Below are 19,583 nucleotides of genomic sequence, written 5' to 3' on the forward strand. Positions count from 1 at the left end.
GAATGGACAGAGAATAGTGTGATGGATGTAATTATGACTTAGTAAGTGATAGATTGGCAAAATTACTCCATCTTAAACCAGAACCTATAAAAAACATGTCGCTTTCAGGAGCTTTTAGGGGACACAATGAAGAAGACACATCCATAGTACGAAATATTCCTTTTCGTATACAAAAATATAGAGATCGAAGGGATTTTCTAATAGCCCCTTTACAAGACGTTGACATGATTCTAGGTAAACCATGGCGGTATGATTTTAACCCTGCTATTCATCCTCATACTCATCATTGTTGCTTTGTACATAAGGATGAAAACATAAGGATCGTAGGGGATCGGGACGTGTATACAATTCCATTGATTACTCCTACCCAAGTGAAAAGATTGGTAAAAAGAGGGGTAGATTGTAATCTTGTATATATACGGGATTCACGAGATCTTCATATCTCAAAAGAAGATCGGAAGAGAAATGAGTTCCTTAGAGCTTATGAGGATCGATTTTCAAGAGATGACTCATTCGAATTGCCTATGGAGAGAGAAGATGATCATGCCACATAGACTTAGAGCCAGGAGCTTCTCCTCCATGTAGAGCCCCATATAGGATGAACAGGATAGAAATGGAGGAGGTAGAAAAACAAATTGAAGATCTGTTGCAAAAAGGCCTGATTCGACCAAGCAGTTCTCCATTTGGAGCACCTATATTATTGGTTAAGAAGAAGGATGAATCATATCGTATGTGTATAGATTACCGTGCTTTGAATAAACTTACGATTAAGAACCGGTATCCGATTCCAAGAGTGGATGATTTATTGGATATGCTTAAAGGTGCTAAAGTTTTTAGCAAATTGGATTTGAAATCTGGTTATCATCAACTTTGTATGAAAGCTGGGCATGAACATAAGACTGCTTTTCACACTCTCACTGGACATTGTGAGTTTTTGGTCATGCCTTTTGGCCTAACTAATGCTCCAGCCACTTTTAGTAGGCTGATGAGAAGGGTTTTGCGACCCTACTTGGGAAAATTTGTCATAGTCTTTTTCGATGACATTTTAGTGTTCAGCCAGAATGAGGAAGAGCATAAGGATCACCTTGCTAAGGTGATGGACTCCTAAGGAAGGATCGATTGTTCCTAAATACCAAGAAGAGTGAGTTCTTCAAGACAGAAATAGAGTATTTGGGACACATTGTGTCTGCCGAGGGAATTCGGGTTGACCCTAAAAAGGTCAAGGCCATAATTGAATGGCCAATACCCAAAAACATACATGAGCTGAGATCCTTCCTAGGGATGTGTAGTTATTATCGCAGATTCATTAAGAATTTTGCACGTCTTGCTTCCCCACTAACAGATTTGTTGAAGAAGCATTCCTTGTATGAGTGGGGAGAGGTTCACCAAGTAGCTTTTGAGGAGCTTAAGAGAACATTGGTGACTGCACCAGTGTTAACACTTCCGGACATGGACAAAGAGTTCTTTGTTGTATGTACGGATGCAAGTGGTACCTCGATTGGGGCAGTGTTGATGCAAGGAGGACATCCCATTGCTTATGAGAGTTGAAAACTTCAAGGGGCTGAATTGAAATATATCACGTATGAGAAGGAGTTATTGGCAGTCATTCATGCTCTAAGGTTATGGAAGCATTATTTATATGGTTCTGCTTTCAAGATTAAGACTGACCATCAAAGTATCAAGCACTTGTTCTCTCAACCCATTGTCTCTTCAAGGCAAATCAAATGGGCTAAATATATTCAATCCTTTGGGCAACCAAATATCGAATATCAGCCAGGAAAGGAGAATTTAGTAGCTGATGCTTTGAGTAGACGGCCCCAAGTTAATCACGTTTCTGTGATTAAGGAGAAATCATTAGGAGCAATAGTTGAAGCTTATCCTTTAGATGAGGACTTCGCTGACATTTATGGGAAGATTCAGTGTAATGAGGTCGAGGATTTAGAGGCTTCTCCATCATGGAGGGATACTTATTTTTGGGACGTGCCATGTGTACCCAAAACATTTCGGTATCTAGTCATGAGTGAGTTACATGCGAGTCCATATTCTGGACATAGAGGCATTAGAGGGACCATTGACAATATTGAGAGATACTTCCATTGGCCTAAACTTCGCAAAGAAGTTTCGACCTTTGTTCAACAATGTGACGTATGTCAGCACATTAAATCTGACACAAGACTGCTGGTCTTTTGCAGCCTTTGCCTATTCCTTCGGAAAGGTGGGAACATATTACAATGGATTTTGTGTCTGGTTTCCCCAAGGTTGGTCAGTTTGAGCAGATTTTCACTGTTATAGATAGGCTGAGTAAACAAGCTCATTTTATTCCCTGTAAAAAAGAGTTGTCTGCTCCTGAAACAGCAAGGTTATTCATTAGGGAAATCTTCAGATTACATGGGTTACCAAAATCCATTGTATCCGATAATGATGGCCGTTTCATTAGCAACTTTTGGATAGCTCTATTAGAGAATCTCGGAACCAAACTGAAATTTACTACAGCCTTCCATCCTCAAGGAGATGGACAAAGTGAGAATGCCAATCAAACCATAATTACTTTACTTCGAACTTATGTCCATGACCAACCTAGAAGGTGGCCAGAGTTCTTACCCATGTTAGAGTTTGCTTATAATAACACTGTACAGAGTTCTTAACCATGTTAGAGTTTGCTTATGATAACACTGTACATACTTCCACCAAGAAAGCCCCATTTGAAATCATCTATGGGCAATGTTTACCCACTCCAATAACACACTTGGGGGAGCGAATTTTTGCTGCTGACCAGTTTGTTGAGGATATGTCACAGGTTATTGAGCAGGTAAAAGAACATATTAAGAAGGCCCAGGTTCAACAATCCAAGGCAGCTAATAAAAAAAGAAAAGAAGTTTATTACAAGGAGGATGATTGGGTTTTATTGAAGATTGATAAAAGAAGAATCAAGTCAGTGAGAGGAAGTACCAAACATGTCAGGCTAGCACCAAAGTTTTATGGTCCATCTCTGGTCCATTTCAGATTTCAGCAGCTTTATATCCAGAAGAAGGATCCAAAGCGTATGAGCTGAAGTTACCAGCCCACTGGCGTATGAAGAACACCTTTCATGTGAGCAATTTGAAGAGATACCATGGCGATACTTCTGCGTCTTTGGATACTCAGCATCAAGAAGAACCTGAACTTAAAGATGGGACTGAAGTTCTTACTCCGGAACAGATCGTGTACCATAAAGAGAAGAGTACTCGTGGAAAGAAGAGATATATGTATTTACTGAAGTTTAAAAACCAACTAGCTAGTGATGCACAATGGATGGAAGAAGAGTTCTTTACAGATTTTCCACAGATACTCGCAAATTACAAAGGCGTGCAATGGCAGAACTAACAAGAGAAAGTGCACATAAGAGGAAGAGACAAGCAATAATCCAGAAGAGGACTTCTGCTCATTCAAGCAGGAGGGAGTGTCATGACAAGAGAAATGATTATTTAATTAATTAATAGTCATTAGAACTTTATTATTGTTAGGCGCCAATTTGATGGTGCGGTTATATGTTTGTATTTATGATCGATCACGCGGTGTAAATAGTACCGCCAAAACTATGTAACATTGGCCAATGATTAGTAATAAAGATGTGCACACACGTGTCTAGGTCCTAGGGGCAATAGGAAAGGGAAAGGGTGCATTAGAGTGCATTGAATGGTAGGTGCATGGGTCATAGGCTAAGGGTAGGTGTAAATGGGAAGATGGAACTTGAGTGATCTCAAGGGATATTAATGAAAGGGTATCACCCTTTCATTGTGAATCTCACGTAGCATTCTTTCTACCACATTGCATTCATCCGTCATCTCTCCCCCACCTTGCATGTAGGTCGAAAAAGAAACAAGTACTCTCACGAGGGTGCTCTTTCCCATTGGAGGGCCAATTGGCATTCAAATTCTGCATGCATTGCACACATTTGCATTTTCGAAAAGTGTGGATCTTCACACAGGAGAAGAGAGAAATGAAGGTAGAGAGCGGAGGGTGAATAAGAAAGAGCTGTAGAGGAAAGACGGTTCACAGATCTGTCCCAAAATGATTGCCTCGGGATCTGTGCCTGAGTCCTCCTAAGAGAAGGTGCCAAAAGCAATAGGGAAAGTTCCTCCTGCAACCTGCAGTGGTCCAAAACAGCTCTAGAAGCCACCATGCAACCAAAAACATGTGCACAAAGGTCCAGCACAGCAAAAGACAACCCCAAGCACCTGCTGGAGGCAACTGAACACGTCTGTACGGATTCCGTACAGCCGTATGGACATCCGTACAGTTTGTACGAAAATTTTCAGAAAGTTTAAAAATGACTTCTTGCACTTCCTAGAAGTGCATACTAGCCTTGGAACAGTCAAAACGGCTGAAAACAAGCTTGAAACAGCTCAAACAGCTCAAAAACTGCACAAGAACAACTGAAAACGTCCAACACCTCTGGGGGAGTGAGTGGAGAGAGAGAGATGGAAGCTGGGGGAAGTGCATGCATACACATGCATGACAAATGGCATCTCCTCCTTGCCATTTGCCCCTTCATTAAAGTCCTAACCCCCATACCAAGGACAACGTTGGTTGTCCTTGGGCCCAACTTTTAGACCCCTCTTTTAAAGCCTTTGCCTTGCCCCTAGGACCTAGTGGTGCACCTAGACTTTGCCCTTAGGAACTTCTAGGAAGTGTGCACTTCCTCTAGCCAGTCCCTCACGACCAAACCATTACAACACTTAACCATGGTTAACCTTGGGTTAAGCGTAGGTTGAGTTACGAAGATACTTTACATCACTTTTCACGTCCTCGTGACAAAAGAAGCTAGATAACGTGAAAGACCATGGCAAAAAATCTTGCATCTCAGCCTTCCAGCCACTTGTAAAATTTTTATTCAGTCAGTAAAATAAATACATTCAGATGCCATTGTTTAGAAGACTCTGACATCTATTAAAAGCACATTCCAATGTTCCGTGATCAAGACAATATGGACCGTCTTACATTCAATTATTCAGTACAGGGGTCAAAATTTGACTACAACGTTTTGTTGAGAATTCAAGAACAAGATATTCATAATCTGTCAAAAGCCCATGGATAAAGTAGGATGCGACAAGGCTTGAAGCAGCAGGGCTGCCCCGGGGAAAAAGGGGGGGGGGGGCGATGAAAGAAGGTAGATAACGTGAAAGACCATGCCAAAAAATCTTGCATCTCAGCCTTCCAGCCACTCGTACAATTTTTATTCAGTCGGTAAAATAAATACATTGGAGTGCCATTGTTTAGAAGACTCTGATATCTACTACTAAAAACACATTCCAATGCTCCGTGATCAAGCACAATATGGACCATCTTACATTCAATTATTCAGTCACAGGGGCCAAAATTTGACTGAAACTTTGTTGAGAACTCAAGAACAAGATATTCATGATCTGTCAAAAGCACATGGATAAAGTAGGATGCATGCTCTGACAGCAAAGGATGGAAGCATGATTTCATATCACCTATCTGCATATCAAGACTTCCGGAGAAGCTATTCAATACAGAAGAATCGCAATATCCTTGCAGACATCTGATAGGTATCTAGTCTGAGAAGCGGACAAGGAAGCCTGCCTTCTGTGGAGGTGACCAGGTTCTAATTTATCTTTGGCTTGGCTTGCCTTGGTCTTAACAGAAGTAAAACGACAATCAGTAACAGCACTACACCGATTCCAGTCGATACTTCATATCCCACCTGTAACTTCCGTTGCTGAGTACAATGTATTGGATGTAGTTCAGCAACTGTAGCATTTGTAGCCTTCATGAGACTGCTCTCAACAGACAGACAAGAAAAACCACTGGATCAGATTTAAAAACACTACAACTCCAAGCTAAGATTACACAAGATAAACGAAGGAAATGAAGTATCATGTCTCGCAGTTTTAACCGACCGAGAAGATGCCTCTTCAACGTGACGCAGCAACTTTGTGGCATCTTCATAACGCAAATCCTCCATGGATGCTGCAACCTAACCCCAGAAAACCACACATACACCAGTTCTGTAAAACTACTGTCTAAAAAACAAGGTAGTCAATTCTTCACACCAAATGCCTTGATATCTGGAATCAGGTGTATTAGTCTTCACTCCACAAACTTTTTACTTGAGCACTTAATATATTACAAAAAAGTTGGAAGCATGAACATCGAAACTAAGACATTCTATGGCTACGTACCCGTTTCCAAAGACTGATGATTGTATTGTAACTATTAAGTAGAGTATGCTCCTGCCGCCTGAAGGCCTCAAAAGCCTCCTTAGCTGTCGTAGCTTAAGGAGCATTGACGAAGTCACATAGTTTACAGAAATTTGACTATTACAGGACATCTCAAAGTTTAAGATACAATTTTCCTAAACTAATACAAGACATCTCAAAGTTTTAGATATTCTTTGAAGAGACTCAAGAACTGTTCTCGAGGGTCTCATATCTCTTGTCTGAATGCTTCCAATCTGCATCAAACTTTTGCACCTAACAACAAAACGTTGCTGATGTCTATGATGTATGATTGGTACATTATGCAATCTGAACAATCAGCAATTTTTTACAACATCAGACTATTGCATCCTGATCACCTTGAAATGTGATTTTCTACACCATACTGGCTTATTGAGCAAATATAGAAGAAAATGCTTTCAATATATTTTTATCAACATGAATTTCACTTTGCTGCTGATTTTCGAGCATTTGATAAGGAAATTTTGACATGTAAGGAGTCTTCCGTGTTGGAAAGGATACAAGTTGGTTCTTTTGTAAGAAGCCTGATTGCCTCATTCACGACCTCAATTGACTCATCCAAAGTGGTGATGATATAACTTCTTGCAATTGCATCGGCCTGGAACAGAGACACTTGCCATCCAGAAGACGTGCTTGAAAATGGGTGGCAGCCTGCGGACCATCTCCAATCCTGCATACCAACGTGAACAAGCTGATATGCTGTCATAACATAGTCGCGGTTTAGCATATACACATATTCATGGTGTTTTTCCTAGTAGCATACAGGGGAAAGAAAGTCTATTAACGTCCACGGGAGACCAAAGGTCTATGAATATGGTGTTTTTCCTAGTAGCATACAAGGGAAAGAAAGTCTATTAACGTCCACGGGAGACCAAAGGTCTATAGGACAATAGAAAAACCATCGTACATCAGTTTAGGGAGGGCACATGGCAGTTCCCAGGGAGTGCAAAAAGCAGCTCCAATTATTTAGAGTACCTACATTACGGCTTGGAAACAAAATATGAACTCCATTCAAAAAGTTCCCTTCTTTAGCTGTAAGGCACTTCATTATTATGTGAGTCCTGTCAACCCTTATCCAGTTAGAACACAAGTACAGCCTTGTTATCTTCTTATGCACATACTCAGTTGCAAATGCAAATACAAACCTGATCCCCATCTTCATGGGCTTGACTGAATGTGAAATGGGAGGGCAGCAATCCTGCTAAATGCTCAGCTGTTGCTGCAACTGCATCTTTCAGAGGTCGGCTGTAAAGCATTTCATATCAGAGACATTAAATAACTTGTAGCTACTCCTTTAGCCTTTCAAAGACTATTAAGTTCAAAAATTCATAGCTCCTTCATCTACAAGAATACCAGACACACTAAATACCTTAGATCCCACAAAATGGGCTTGCCATTACACTGCAGATGGCTTGGCCAAGATGCCTCGCTTGACTGTACAACAATCACCATGTCTGGCAAGGCCTTTGCTACATGGTATTTGTCAATTAAAAGAGGTTCACCTTGCTGTATGAACCAAAAGATAGGGACCTCCAAACTAGATCTCTCATGTAACCCTTGTCCTGCAGTATTATGCGTCAAGTTTCAGTTTCTCTAAGTCACTACCCAGCAAGTAAAAAAGATGAGGGGAAACAGATACCACAAACTTCATCAGCTCACAAACAGCACATAATGAATCTATGATTCCCTTTTCTTTCAAAAACAATCTCACAAGCAGAATAGGTGCAGATTATCCCTTCCCAAGCTCATCACTCAAGGACAGACAAACGAGACTTATGGAGATGAGCACAATTGCATAAGGCTTACAAAATAGGTGAAGGTTATCCCTTCCATAGCTCACCCCTCAAGGACAGACATATGAGACTTATGGAGATGAGCACAACAGCCTCAAGACGCTAAAAGGGTATTTGAAATAAGTTGGAGACACTTCGCAGAATCTATGCATGCCTGACCACTAGGACATGTGAATAACCATGTGATAGATATTGCAATGCTCAAGAAGCATGCTGGACATGTGATTCTGAGAGCATATAAAAAACATATCCCCTAGAAGATAATTGAATAAAGCACACGAATGTGGCAGCAAACCAAAGTTTGGTCATAACCACATTGGGAAGCATGAACGCAGGTAATACAAGACAGGCTGGCAAAACAACTGACGTAGAGAATGAAAGGAGAAATACTTTTGAAACATTCAAAAGGAATGCATGTGCGTCTCTTTGAAACTTAACATCATCCAAATACACTTTTTAAGAAATGGATCTAGACGCCCATGTCCAGCGGGAATCAAATTCAAACAATTTTTTTTTAACCAGTCCATTCTAATACATTCATCCATTCAAAGGCAGGATGAAACGATGTACCAGGCAACAAACTGCTTTCACTTATATGTTGCAACTGGTGCTGTAGAATCAAAGAATCAAGGTACAATCGCGTTGTTGTTCTGTATGTTCCATTGACAAGAAGAATGGGAACGGCCGCTGCCCGTTTTGCTACAGAAAATGCCATTGACAAGGCACTGTCCTCAGATAGTGCTAGCCTGCAGGGGTATAAGGAAGCCACAACTGCAATCACTGACTAGAGACTCCCATGATTCACAAATACTAGCACCACAGCTTGAATTCAGGACGACCTTTCTAAAAAAAGAAATGCAGTTAGTCTTATAAACTAGAAAACATTTTACACAAATCTTGCCCTGTTTTGTGAAGTCTTCTTTGTATGCATCTAAAACGTGAAACGCAAACATGCATGAGTGGAGCAGTCCTTAGTGGCAATTATGATATATATCTAGAATAATCCAGGAACATGCCCAGCCTCATCCTCTGAAAACACAACAAATAGTGCAGTTTCAATCTCATGATAGTCACTCACAAGGTTTAAAAGCGTAACTAGCTACTCTGACATCCCCATCGACGTCATCACCGCCCAATGGTGGGTGTAGAGCAAAGTATAAACAAATACTCTCACACATAGATATCCACACACACGCGTCGATTTATACAAAAGTCTTGGTACCGAGTTTCTGACAGCATTCCGGAGGAGAAGGCTAATAAAAAAGTAGTCCACATTCTCTTCATTCAATCTACAACTGCTTGTGAAGACATAGTATTTCATTTTACTCTCAGATACTTCGAAAAGAAAGTTGATAGGGCAACACACGACTCAAGATAGAAAGAATTTATCGCAATATCAGCAGGCTGATTGACGAAACCTTCACAAGGTGAAATTTTGCATGTCTGCTAGGAACAAATATCTAGGATCCAGGAACAGGTGTAGATTCATCCTCTGAAAACACAAGTAGTGCAGCTTCAATCTCATGATAGTCAGTCACAAGGTTGAAAACCTTAGTGGCAATTCCCTATCCTGAGATAAAGTCCCTATTCTAACAAAAAAACCATGAATAACCAGTAAATTGGGTAGGTACTGCCATTGCTTATCTGAATGCCACAACCTCACACCCTACAGAGCGTCATTTCTCTCTCAATAGCGGCCTCAGATACTGGGAAATCTATCCTCTTGACATTTTGGATACATAAGCCCCCTATTTTGACACAATCTCTTTGTTCTCTGTCCAATCCCACAACTCACCAGACTGCAACATGGCTATCCTATAGAAGATGACACAAGAAATGGTTTTCCATATATTTCTTGGCACATGAATTGCTGGTGATGTGAACCAACTTTGTAATGTGAAAGGTACGATTAACTCTATGCCAGGACCCTCACGAAGCTGTTCTCCTGTCATACTGGGTTACCATTTCCTCAAAAGCAAAGTCTTCTAAAAATTACATTTGTAAGCCCGCAAAGGGCATAGATTTAAACATGGTCAATACCTTGAAGCAGGCACCACGTTTAAAAAATTACATAGCAATCATTGCTGAACATGCCCATCAAAGTCCACTGATGGACCTGCTTAGGGATACTCTGAGCCTAATCTGCCAAATGGAGAGTGTATAGGGGCAGTGGCTATCGTGCTTGAAGTGAATGCTGATAAGCAGGCCACATAGCAATCTCTGTTGGAAAGGCAGCAGGCTACATATTGGTAGAAGACCAGCACTATACCTGCTTGGGCTGAGGTTAACTGTGATCTGGGAATGAGGTGGGGCTCTCAACGAACAGGTCTTGTTACATGTGTGAGGCATATGCCTGAAGGAGAACAGCTCCATGAAAACAAAAATGGATCAGGATTAAGAGGTAACCATTTCTGCCTTAGTAGCATTAAAGCTTTTATTTTATGTCAACATTGCCCTGTTTTGTGAAGTCTTCTTTAAATCAATTACTCCCAAGAAAGAGGCACAAAAGAGTGATTTTCACCTCTTTCAAAAAAGAGCTTGAGAAACTTGACAGAATACATCCTATGCATCTAAAATGTGATATACCAACATGCATGTGTGGAGGACTCCTTAAGTGGCAGTTCCCTCTCTTGAGATATCCATAAAGCACATTCAGTTGCATAGCCAATATAGGCAAGTCACTATTCTAAGAAAACTCCACAAAGAACCAGCGAATGGGTAGGTATTGCCACTGCTTATCTGAATGCCACAACTACACACCCTAAAGAGCCTCATTTCTCTGTCAATAGCTGCCTTGGTTACTGGAAAATCTATCCCCTGGCTTTTTGGGACGCATGAGCCCCAACAATCTCTTTGTTCTCTGTCAAATCCCACAACTCACCAGACTGCAACCTGGTATCCTAAAGAAGGTGACACAAGAAATGGTTTTCCTTAGTGATGTCTTGGCACATAAATTGGAGGTGATTTGAGCCAAATTTGTAATGCAAAAGGTACCATTAAAGCGCTACGCCAGGACCCATCACCCGACTGTTCTCCTGTCATGCAAGGCTACCATTTGCTCAAAGGGAACGTCTGCCAGAAAACACGTTCACAAGCCCACACATAACATCTCAAGGGTTACAACATAGACATATAATGATGTACCCAACCACAACTGTGTATCAACTGCTTTGCCCCATTGCTGTATGAGGGATTAAATTGACTGACCTTCCTTTCTCCAACCACCTGTAAACGGTGACACCAGTATCCATGCAATAACTTGATCCACCAAACAATCTCAATACTTAGACGGAGGGGTCTTGTATTCAAGATTGGAATTTGAGAATGCGGCTCCATGCATGTCAAAAAGGATGCATGGCTTGGTGGCAAATAACAAATGAAGTCAAAAAATATCCCACACAGGTGGGGCAGTACAGAAGGCATTTAGGTATAATGGCTGATGGTAATTTGGGGAACACAAAGAGTCATGGGAGTGGCTAGGTGGGAAGCCATGGGAAGATTATACATGGCCTCACAGCTACACCACCTGGAGCTCGCGGCGGACTAGTGAAGGAAACTAGAGATTGTCACCATGACAACCTGCAAAACATGCCTTAGTTTGACGATACTTTCGAATGAGGATTCAAAACCTGTAAGGTAACAGGCACAAAGAATATTATCTGGCTCACTAATTCCAGCCAATGACAAAATCTGTCCTCCACCAAGGGTGTAACATGAATTTATATTTATGATGGACACCGACCGACTTGTTATGGCGGTGGATCCGTCTGCAACCTGCATATTGAATTCCTATCCTCCACAGGAGTCCATTGGAATCCCATATAAAGGTTGGAATTCTAAATCTATCCAGAAGCATTTATACAAGCGATAAAATGGCTACAGGAGACTTCCTTTATGTCTTTCAGACACGAGACTTTCTTTTTATACTTGACTCAATTAAACATGGCTACATCTGATTTATTTCTTCCACGTAACATAATATATTTCTGCATTTTTGTATGTCTTGGATTTCGAAATGCTTAGTCTAGAATTTCCACCTTAGGTATATTTTCCTCTAAATTGAAAGGTGGTACCTTTCCACTTATTGCCTCTCACAAGTGATAGAGTCTAGTCAAAAGAAGATTAAATAATAAACACATGCATACGGTGGCCTTCTCGTAGAACATATGTGTGCATGTGTGTGCGCACACACACGTTTTTTATCTTCGCCATGATTAAGTGTACACTTCTTGTAAAGCGTATACCTACATGAATCCAGGAACATTCCCAAACTCATCCTCTAAAAACACAACTTCTTGTAAAGCATAAATCACTGAAGGTTTTCTTTAACACCAAATGTACTCGCCAGTCTTCCTTAAGAATCTTTTACAAGTTTGAGCACAGGCAGCTCGAGAACACCTCTATTAAATTTTAGTACTTCAATACAGAAACTGACAAAGAAGGAAGGATGGTACATTCGCACAGCAAACTGTAACTTTCGAGAAGGTACAACACCAGTGAGCGCCGCCTTTAATACAGAGACGTCCAAAGGTAACAAATCGGCATGCTTGACTTTCTGCAAAACATGTAAAATTGTAGCCTGTAATTTGGGGTACTGCATACTATCAAATTGCAAAATTATGTGTTCACATGGTAAGACAGAAAGTGTAGGCTTCTCAAAATGGTTTAAAATTTTGTATTTTTACACTCCAGCAAATGTAGGGTCTCACCTAAAGCTCAGAGTGATTAAGTCAGAGCAGCGTTTATGACGCACAATCCACAAACAATTTCCAACTAGCTCAGGCTTATCTTCCACATGCCAGCACAAGGAACATTGCAGAAACATTGTCTTTGACCTTAATTGCTTGCAATTGCCCACCCATTTGCACAATCAAACACTGGAGTGGTACCACAACTCTATCTATTCTGTTGAGTATGGAAATCATTCAGCAACTTATTAAAGTAATGGTCAATGTTCCATGCTTATTGAAATGGAAGCTCAGAAAGTTTGTTCCTGATGAGGAGGCTCCCCTTCATTATCGATGACAGGTGCTATTATAAAGAGGTACAGCAGCCAAGACATCTCCAGATCATTTGCTTTAAATTTTATCGTTATAAGAAGACAGAAGAAGCTGGCCCAGACCCACAGATCAATACAAGCAAGAACACCGCTAGTGAACAGACCGCAGGAAAGGGATTTTTCTATAAGCTTAATAGCAATTTTCGACATCTGCTTCTGCCCATGCCCCCCTCCTGTCTGTACAGTTTGCAGCCTTCTCTCACCCTGCTTCTTTCCTTTATGATGCCTTCTCCCTATACTGGCAGCCTGCGCTGGTGTATCATCCCTGTGACTTTCACCCCTCCTACCTATACTGTGTGTGACCCCCTTCGTTCGTACCTGTAACCCTCTGCTTCTCCCCTTAGCCTGCCCTGTCTCCCAATGTTCTCCTATTACAGGCCTGAGCACGGGCTGCCTCAGCCCTTCCCTTTACGAGTGCTCATTCTCATCACCAGAGAGATTTGCAGCAAGAGCAGCTCTTTCTCCAGCATTATAACAGCAACAGTTAGCTCTCTCTGGTCATCGTCGCCGCTCCTATCCCTCTCTGCTCAGCTAATCGTTGCCACTACTGATCGTAGCTGCTCCTGAACGTCGCTGATCACTGCTCTCTGATCATCACTGATTGCCACTGATCTCTCTTTCTCTCTTTACTCAGCCTCCCCGCTCAGCTTCGCTCACAGCCCTCAGCCTCTGCACACGTCCTGCAAACCTCTGTGAGCCTCCACCCTAACCTTTCTCTAACTCTTTGCTAACCCCCCGCTAGTCACTCACTCAGCCCTCATGCAGCTCCCCATCTCCCCTTCGTGTCACTCCTTATCCCCTTAGTCCCTCACAATCCCCTCTTTTGGTTCCCCCCACCATGAGTTGGGCTGAACAGACAGCCCAACCCCGGGGTCAGTCTGAGCTAAGGGGTACACTCAGATATGGAAAATATGGAGCGGACGGGCTCCTCAAAACCCCCTTCTCCTGCAACCTTGACTCCAGCCAGTAAAATCCTTTACTATACAACTTGTATACTTAGACACCTGCTCTTATGCAAGGACAAACCAATGAGGGGTCCTTAACCAGCCCAGGGGTGGCCCCCAAGAGCAGATTTTATATCTACAGCAAGAAGTACAAGAGCTAAGTTGCAGATGGCAACTTTGGTAGAGCCCAAATCCACGTCCTTGAAGGGCCTGGAAAGCAAGCAGTCGTTTCTATAGTCAAGGATCTTGTTCATGCTGAAGTGCAAACAATCAAGAAAAAGAAGAATTGAATAGATTGATACAGCCCTATCCTAGCTGGAAGCCCACCAAACCTCCTCATTGGGAGAATTTTCATATTTCTATAGTCTTGTAGAAATCCTTTTGAAGAAGACTCTGAAAGTTTCTCAAGAATAGAAAAATCACTATTTTCTTTTGGCTTTCTATTCATGGAGGGATTGCAATGATCCTGTAGAGGTCCAAATTAGGATCAGCCCCTACTTTCCCTCGCCATCTTTCTACTAAGGAGTCCATTTAGCATTGTAAGCGGGATGGCTAACATGCCAAGTTAATCTGTCCATTTAGCATCGTTTACATGATAAGACAAAAAAAGCAGTGGAAAGATGCACTCTGTAGATAAGGGAAGGTAGACACTTGTACATACACATAGGGTTGTGATGGGAGGTTAACCACGGAGAAGCCATGTTTTTTAAGAAATTGGAACTCTACTGATGTAAATTTGTGAGTAATGTAAATATTGCAGGAACAGTGGGAAGTGATGAAGAAATGCAATGTGGATGTACCAGGGTTACCCAAAGCAAGTATCCAGTGTGCATGTGTGGTTACATGATGATATGTGTTTTTCATGCTTGTTCCCTAAGTCATATGTTACGATGACGGGAGTAGTTTCCTTTTTGTATTCGAGGTGTCATGTAAATTTCATGTGTGTCAGGGATGGGTGGATTATGTTGTTGGTTTGTGAGCAATCGGGCATTAAATGTTGGGAATGATTTGTGAGCCTAAGCCTAGAATTCTGGTGCAATTAATGCTTGGGGTGTGATTTGGGGAAATTTTTTGAGAGTGGTTTAATGCACTGGTGAAATGGCTGGACTATGGCTGAGGTCGCTGGATTCATCTGGAACCAACAACGTGGGCATGCATGAGACTGCGTGGAGCTGGCTCTACGTGCTTCTAGAAAGAGGATTGATGATGGTACGTGCGGGTGCCAAGAGAGACTGCCAAAAAGGGGTTGAAGGCTGGAAGAGAAAGAGGACGGGCTGCACGTAAGAAAGGGGGAACTGCATAGTGTGTGAAGCATGCTGGAGTGTACTCTGCTGGACGATCTCAAAGGTTGGAGCGGGTTCATTGTAATGAATATGATCAATGACGCTGACTCTAGTCCTTGTGATGCTGATCACTAATTCTCGACGTGACGGGAGAGGTGTTTTGTTCGTTGTTGAGTTGGTCAATGCTTGCTGTGTAGAAGACTCAGGTATGGAGATACGTGGTTGCTGCAGTTGGATTGTGTGGGCAGAGGCACTCATAGTTGCTCAGAATACATTGTCTGGGGTGCACTGTGGTTCATGGGTGTTGGCAGCCAGAAGAAGGCACCTTTCGCATATGTGTACAGCAGTTACTTGTGTTGGTTGTGAGACTGAGATTGATGAAGTTGCTTATGGCTGACGGGCAGACTTGTACAAGGCTGTGGTGAACGTGCGATCTGATATGGAGTAATTTGAGGGTACTGCAAGAGCATTTTCAGATTGTGTCTACGTGTTAATCATATACTTCTGTCACTTGTATGGAAGCTTGACCTGATTTTCAGTATTGGTATTTTGTTTCGTTCTGTGTTGAGATAGTTGTTTCGAATCTCTGCACTTGGATACTTGTTCGGGGCACCGGTACAAATGCTCCGTCTTCTTCAAAGGGAGTCCACTTGCTTTTGATCCCAACTATTCATGTGTGGTGGAAAATGAGCAATGTATCGCAATGTATCTATCTTTGGAATTGGATGCATCTATGGTTGATGAGGTAGTTTTTCCTGAGGATTTCCACATGGAGGAAGTGTTCTCTATTAAGCATGGTGACTACTGGTCTTTGCTTTATCGTGTGGTTGCTGATGAGTGGGCTCATGTGAAGCTGCCCAATGAGGATGAATTGCCAGAATGTATCTTATACCTTGGATTTTGTGAGGAAGAGGATCTCTTAGAGGTTTCAGTTCCGTGAATCTGACTTGACGGTTCCTGGAGACTACTTGTGTCTTGTTTTGGCGTATATGGCAAACATGCCAAGTTAATCTGGAAGGGGATTGCTAGACTTTTGGGTACCTTTGCCCTCTTCATGACCTAGGGCTCGATGGCTTGGCCCTCTCTTTCTAGGCCTGAAATATTTTATCAGAGGCATGTGAAACCCGCCGGCAGCCCCTCCCTCTCCCTCAGCCCCTCCCCCTCCCCCTCCCTTTGCCTCAGCTCCACCCCTTCCCTCGCTGCCTTTTCCCCCCCTTTCAGCATGCCTCAGCCCCTCCCTTCAGCCCACCTCAGCTCCCTCATCCCGCACCCCCCTCTAGCCCTCAACCCGTCTCCTAGCCCCACTTCCTGCCATTTCTTTTGCCCCCTGCTATGCCCCCTCTCCCCCTACTCTGCCCCCTTCTCCGCCCCTTAAGATTGCCCCGTTCCCGCCTCTCCCTCCCTCCTTTCCTACCCCGCCCCCTTCCCTCCTCTATCACCCCCACACCCACCCTTTTCCCCACTCCCTTACCCTGTCCTCCTCTCATCTCAGCCCCTCCTCTTCCTTCTCTCTCCCTCAACTTTACCTTCTCCCCCTTCAGCTCATCCCTTCTTTCCCTCAGGTCCCCCCCTTCTCTCCCTTCAGCCCCTCTCCTTCCCTCAACCCCTCCCCTCCCCCTCTATACTCCCGGTCTCTCTTCCTGCCCTACTCCCGATCTCTCTTCATGCCCCTTCCTCGTCATTCTTCTCACTCAGAAACTCCCTTAAGGGTCGTATGGAGAGCATTTGTGTTGGAGTCGTCCTCTCCGCCCTAATTGGCGAATGGATCCCCATTCAATCAATCAATGTCCACTTCCACCAGCCACGAAAAGTGTTATTTTTTCAAAAGACGAGCTGCAACAGCTCAAGAAAGACACTGAGATTGAGTGTTCCACTTCACTTTTTGCTCGTATCCATAGGTTCCATCCTTCCAAATTATAGGCCAAGGACTGGATGCTTCTGCGTTACCTAAAGATCTCGCAAGTCACCTTACAGATGTTTACTTGCTTGGACGAGGTTTCTTCCAAGTGGTCTTTGACTCTCTGGATTCAACAGCTACAATGCCCAAGGCCAGTCACTTGGCGCTTTTCCTTGGGTTTTGATCCTGTGGAGGAGGGTAGCCGAGTCACTTCTCTTTTCATCACAGCTCACAAAGCATATATCACAACCATAAACTGCACGATCACCAACTTTGGCAGCACGCATTTGTTCACAAACAAAACCACTGAAAAAGGGATGGAGGCTAGACTGCCTCTGCTCAACAAACTCAACAAACATAGACAAGTGCACCCGATTGGCCCCAAACACCGTGGCGCCCCTTTCGGTATTTCTTTAAATTTCACAGGGAAATGATTACAAGTTGCATCTGGGAGACCTTCCCTGCAACTGAGCGCGTAGCCCCAATTCACTGAGCCTTTGCAAGGCTTTCAAGCATAGAACACCATCACATAAGTGCACTTAACCCATAGGCTCAATCCAAAGGCATTCTCTTTTCCGAGTGCAATTCTATTGGCTGTCCAGATGCAGTCACATTGCACCCTAGCTGCAATCTCTGAGTGGTTTCCAGATGGCATTTACAAAGCTTTTCAAAGCTCCAAAATAAAATCAGCGAAGTACCCAGCCAAAGAATGACTCATGTAGCATTGCCTTGGCACCTATGAACCAAGAAAGAGGCGGCACACGAGGCCAACCAATTGCTCATGGCAAAAAGAAATTGCAGCAACAAAATCACAACTCACCAAGCCCTGACAACTCGAACCAAGTCCTCAATCGCCAAGAAGACATCGTAGCCAATGCCTAATTGCATTCTCAGCCAAAGAGGAGTGCAAAGGCATGAAGAAAGAGCATTTACAAGAGCCAACCAGCAAGAATTCCACTAAAAAATGCGAAAAGAAGCCCTTCTGTCATGAAGAAGTGGGAGTTCTTGGGCTCAAAAGAAGCGTGCTTCAGAGAGGAATGCATTGAGAAGGTTTTGGAGAAGTTTCATCGCCGGAAAGTCCTCCAAAACTAAGAAAAACTAGTCAACCAGCGTGTGGGACCACTCGAAATTCAATAGAAAGCTGTAGCTTTGCAAGAGGAGAGGCCCAGAAGGTTGTAGAAGCAAAAAGGTCCACAAAAAGCCACTTTTGCAAAGTCGACCAGCAAAAGAAGTACTCAGCTCTCCCCGCTCTACCCAACGCAGGGAGAAAAAAGCATATCACTGCAAAGGGGAGGCAGAGGGGAAGCCATCAGGCCAAACGGAAGTCGAGGAATCCAAACGGGTGAGGAGTTATGAAGAAAAATGAAATTCAGCTCAAAGAGCCTGAAAACCCAATCCAAAATCTCAACAAAGGGAGAAGATGAGAGAGAAAACCACACATGTGAAGTTTAGAAGGTCCAAGAAGATCCAAGAAGGGCAAAGGAGCATGTAGAAGACACTAGAGCCACCTGGAACTCTAGGGGGGCCACTAAAGGTACATGGCCTTCTAGGGGGCCCATTAAAAATTCCACGTCATCATTTCCCAACAACCACTCTTTTAATTCCTTGGAATGCCTTTGGGCCTAGGGATTAATTACGCTTATGTGCTACGTACCATGCCGCGTTTAATTACACATTATTAAGCCCACGCTTGGACATTTAAAACCAAAGTTGTCACGGTCTTGTAGTACATTAAAGTACTTAGAATTTCACACCCTCGTGACATATCCCTCTCTTGAAACAGCAAACGACACTTTGCTGCCCCAAAACACACGAGCGAGCATGAAATATACCATGAAAGAGTATACAAGAAAGCCGCAGCTATAGTATACAGAGACAGTGAAAATATGGCTAGGAGAGGCATGCATCCATCCATATACACTGCTCAAAATCTATGTGATTCTCGGCAATCAATAGCCAAGATGCATCAATATCATGAAGTCTCACAGCAAAAATACTGTCAGCTCAGTATCTCGGATGAAACATACAGTTTCACCAAGCGACCTCATGAAATCAAGGTGAGCCCATCTGTACTGAGGGAGTGGAGGTGCTACCCCCCTCTCGAACACCAGGTAATGCTCCATACGCTCGCTTTGCTGAACTACCTGTAGAAGCTCAGACCGCAGTCAGCTCTAACTGGAAAGAATCAAGGTAAAGCTGCAATATCCCAAGTGAATCTGCCAGTTCACCTTCCTCCATCCATTTCGCATGGAGTGATGGGTAATTTTAAAAACTTACCAAGTAGTAACAGATAACTTTACCCTTGAGCTTTCTATCTCTGTGTGCCAGAATCTGCTCTGGGACCAGAAGTTCATCTTGTTCTTCC

General features: G+C 43.0%; 1 protein-coding gene across 1 annotated transcript in view; it reads right to left on the reverse strand.

Annotated features, from left to right (window-relative positions):
• Positions 1-5,305: 5,305 nt before the first annotated feature.
• Positions 5,306-19,583, reverse strand: part of LOC147879547 (uncharacterized) — a 150,500-nt gene continuing 136,222 nt past the window's right edge. Inside the window, exons 19-26 of the mRNA XM_087371536.1 lie at positions 12,490-12,590; positions 8,606-8,781; positions 7,612-7,804; positions 7,388-7,487; positions 6,744-6,912; positions 6,186-6,268; positions 5,904-5,980; positions 5,306-5,780 (exon numbers count right to left, since the gene is read on the reverse strand). Coding sequence (XP_087227662.1) covers positions 5,609-5,780; positions 5,904-5,980; positions 6,186-6,268; positions 6,744-6,912; positions 7,388-7,487; positions 7,612-7,804; positions 8,606-8,781; positions 12,490-12,590 — 1,071 coding nt within the window. The 3' untranslated portion in view covers positions 5,306-5,608. The remainder of the gene's footprint in view (positions 5,781-5,903; positions 5,981-6,185; positions 6,269-6,743; positions 6,913-7,387; positions 7,488-7,611; positions 7,805-8,605; positions 8,782-12,489; positions 12,591-19,583) is intronic.

This window comes from Dipteris shenzhenensis, chromosome 33 (genome assembly GCF_047967505.1).
Source record: "Dipteris shenzhenensis isolate YYH24624 ecotype China chromosome 33, Dip_SZ_1.0, whole genome shotgun sequence".
NCBI lineage: Eukaryota > Viridiplantae > Streptophyta > Polypodiopsida > Gleicheniales > Dipteridaceae > Dipteris > Dipteris shenzhenensis.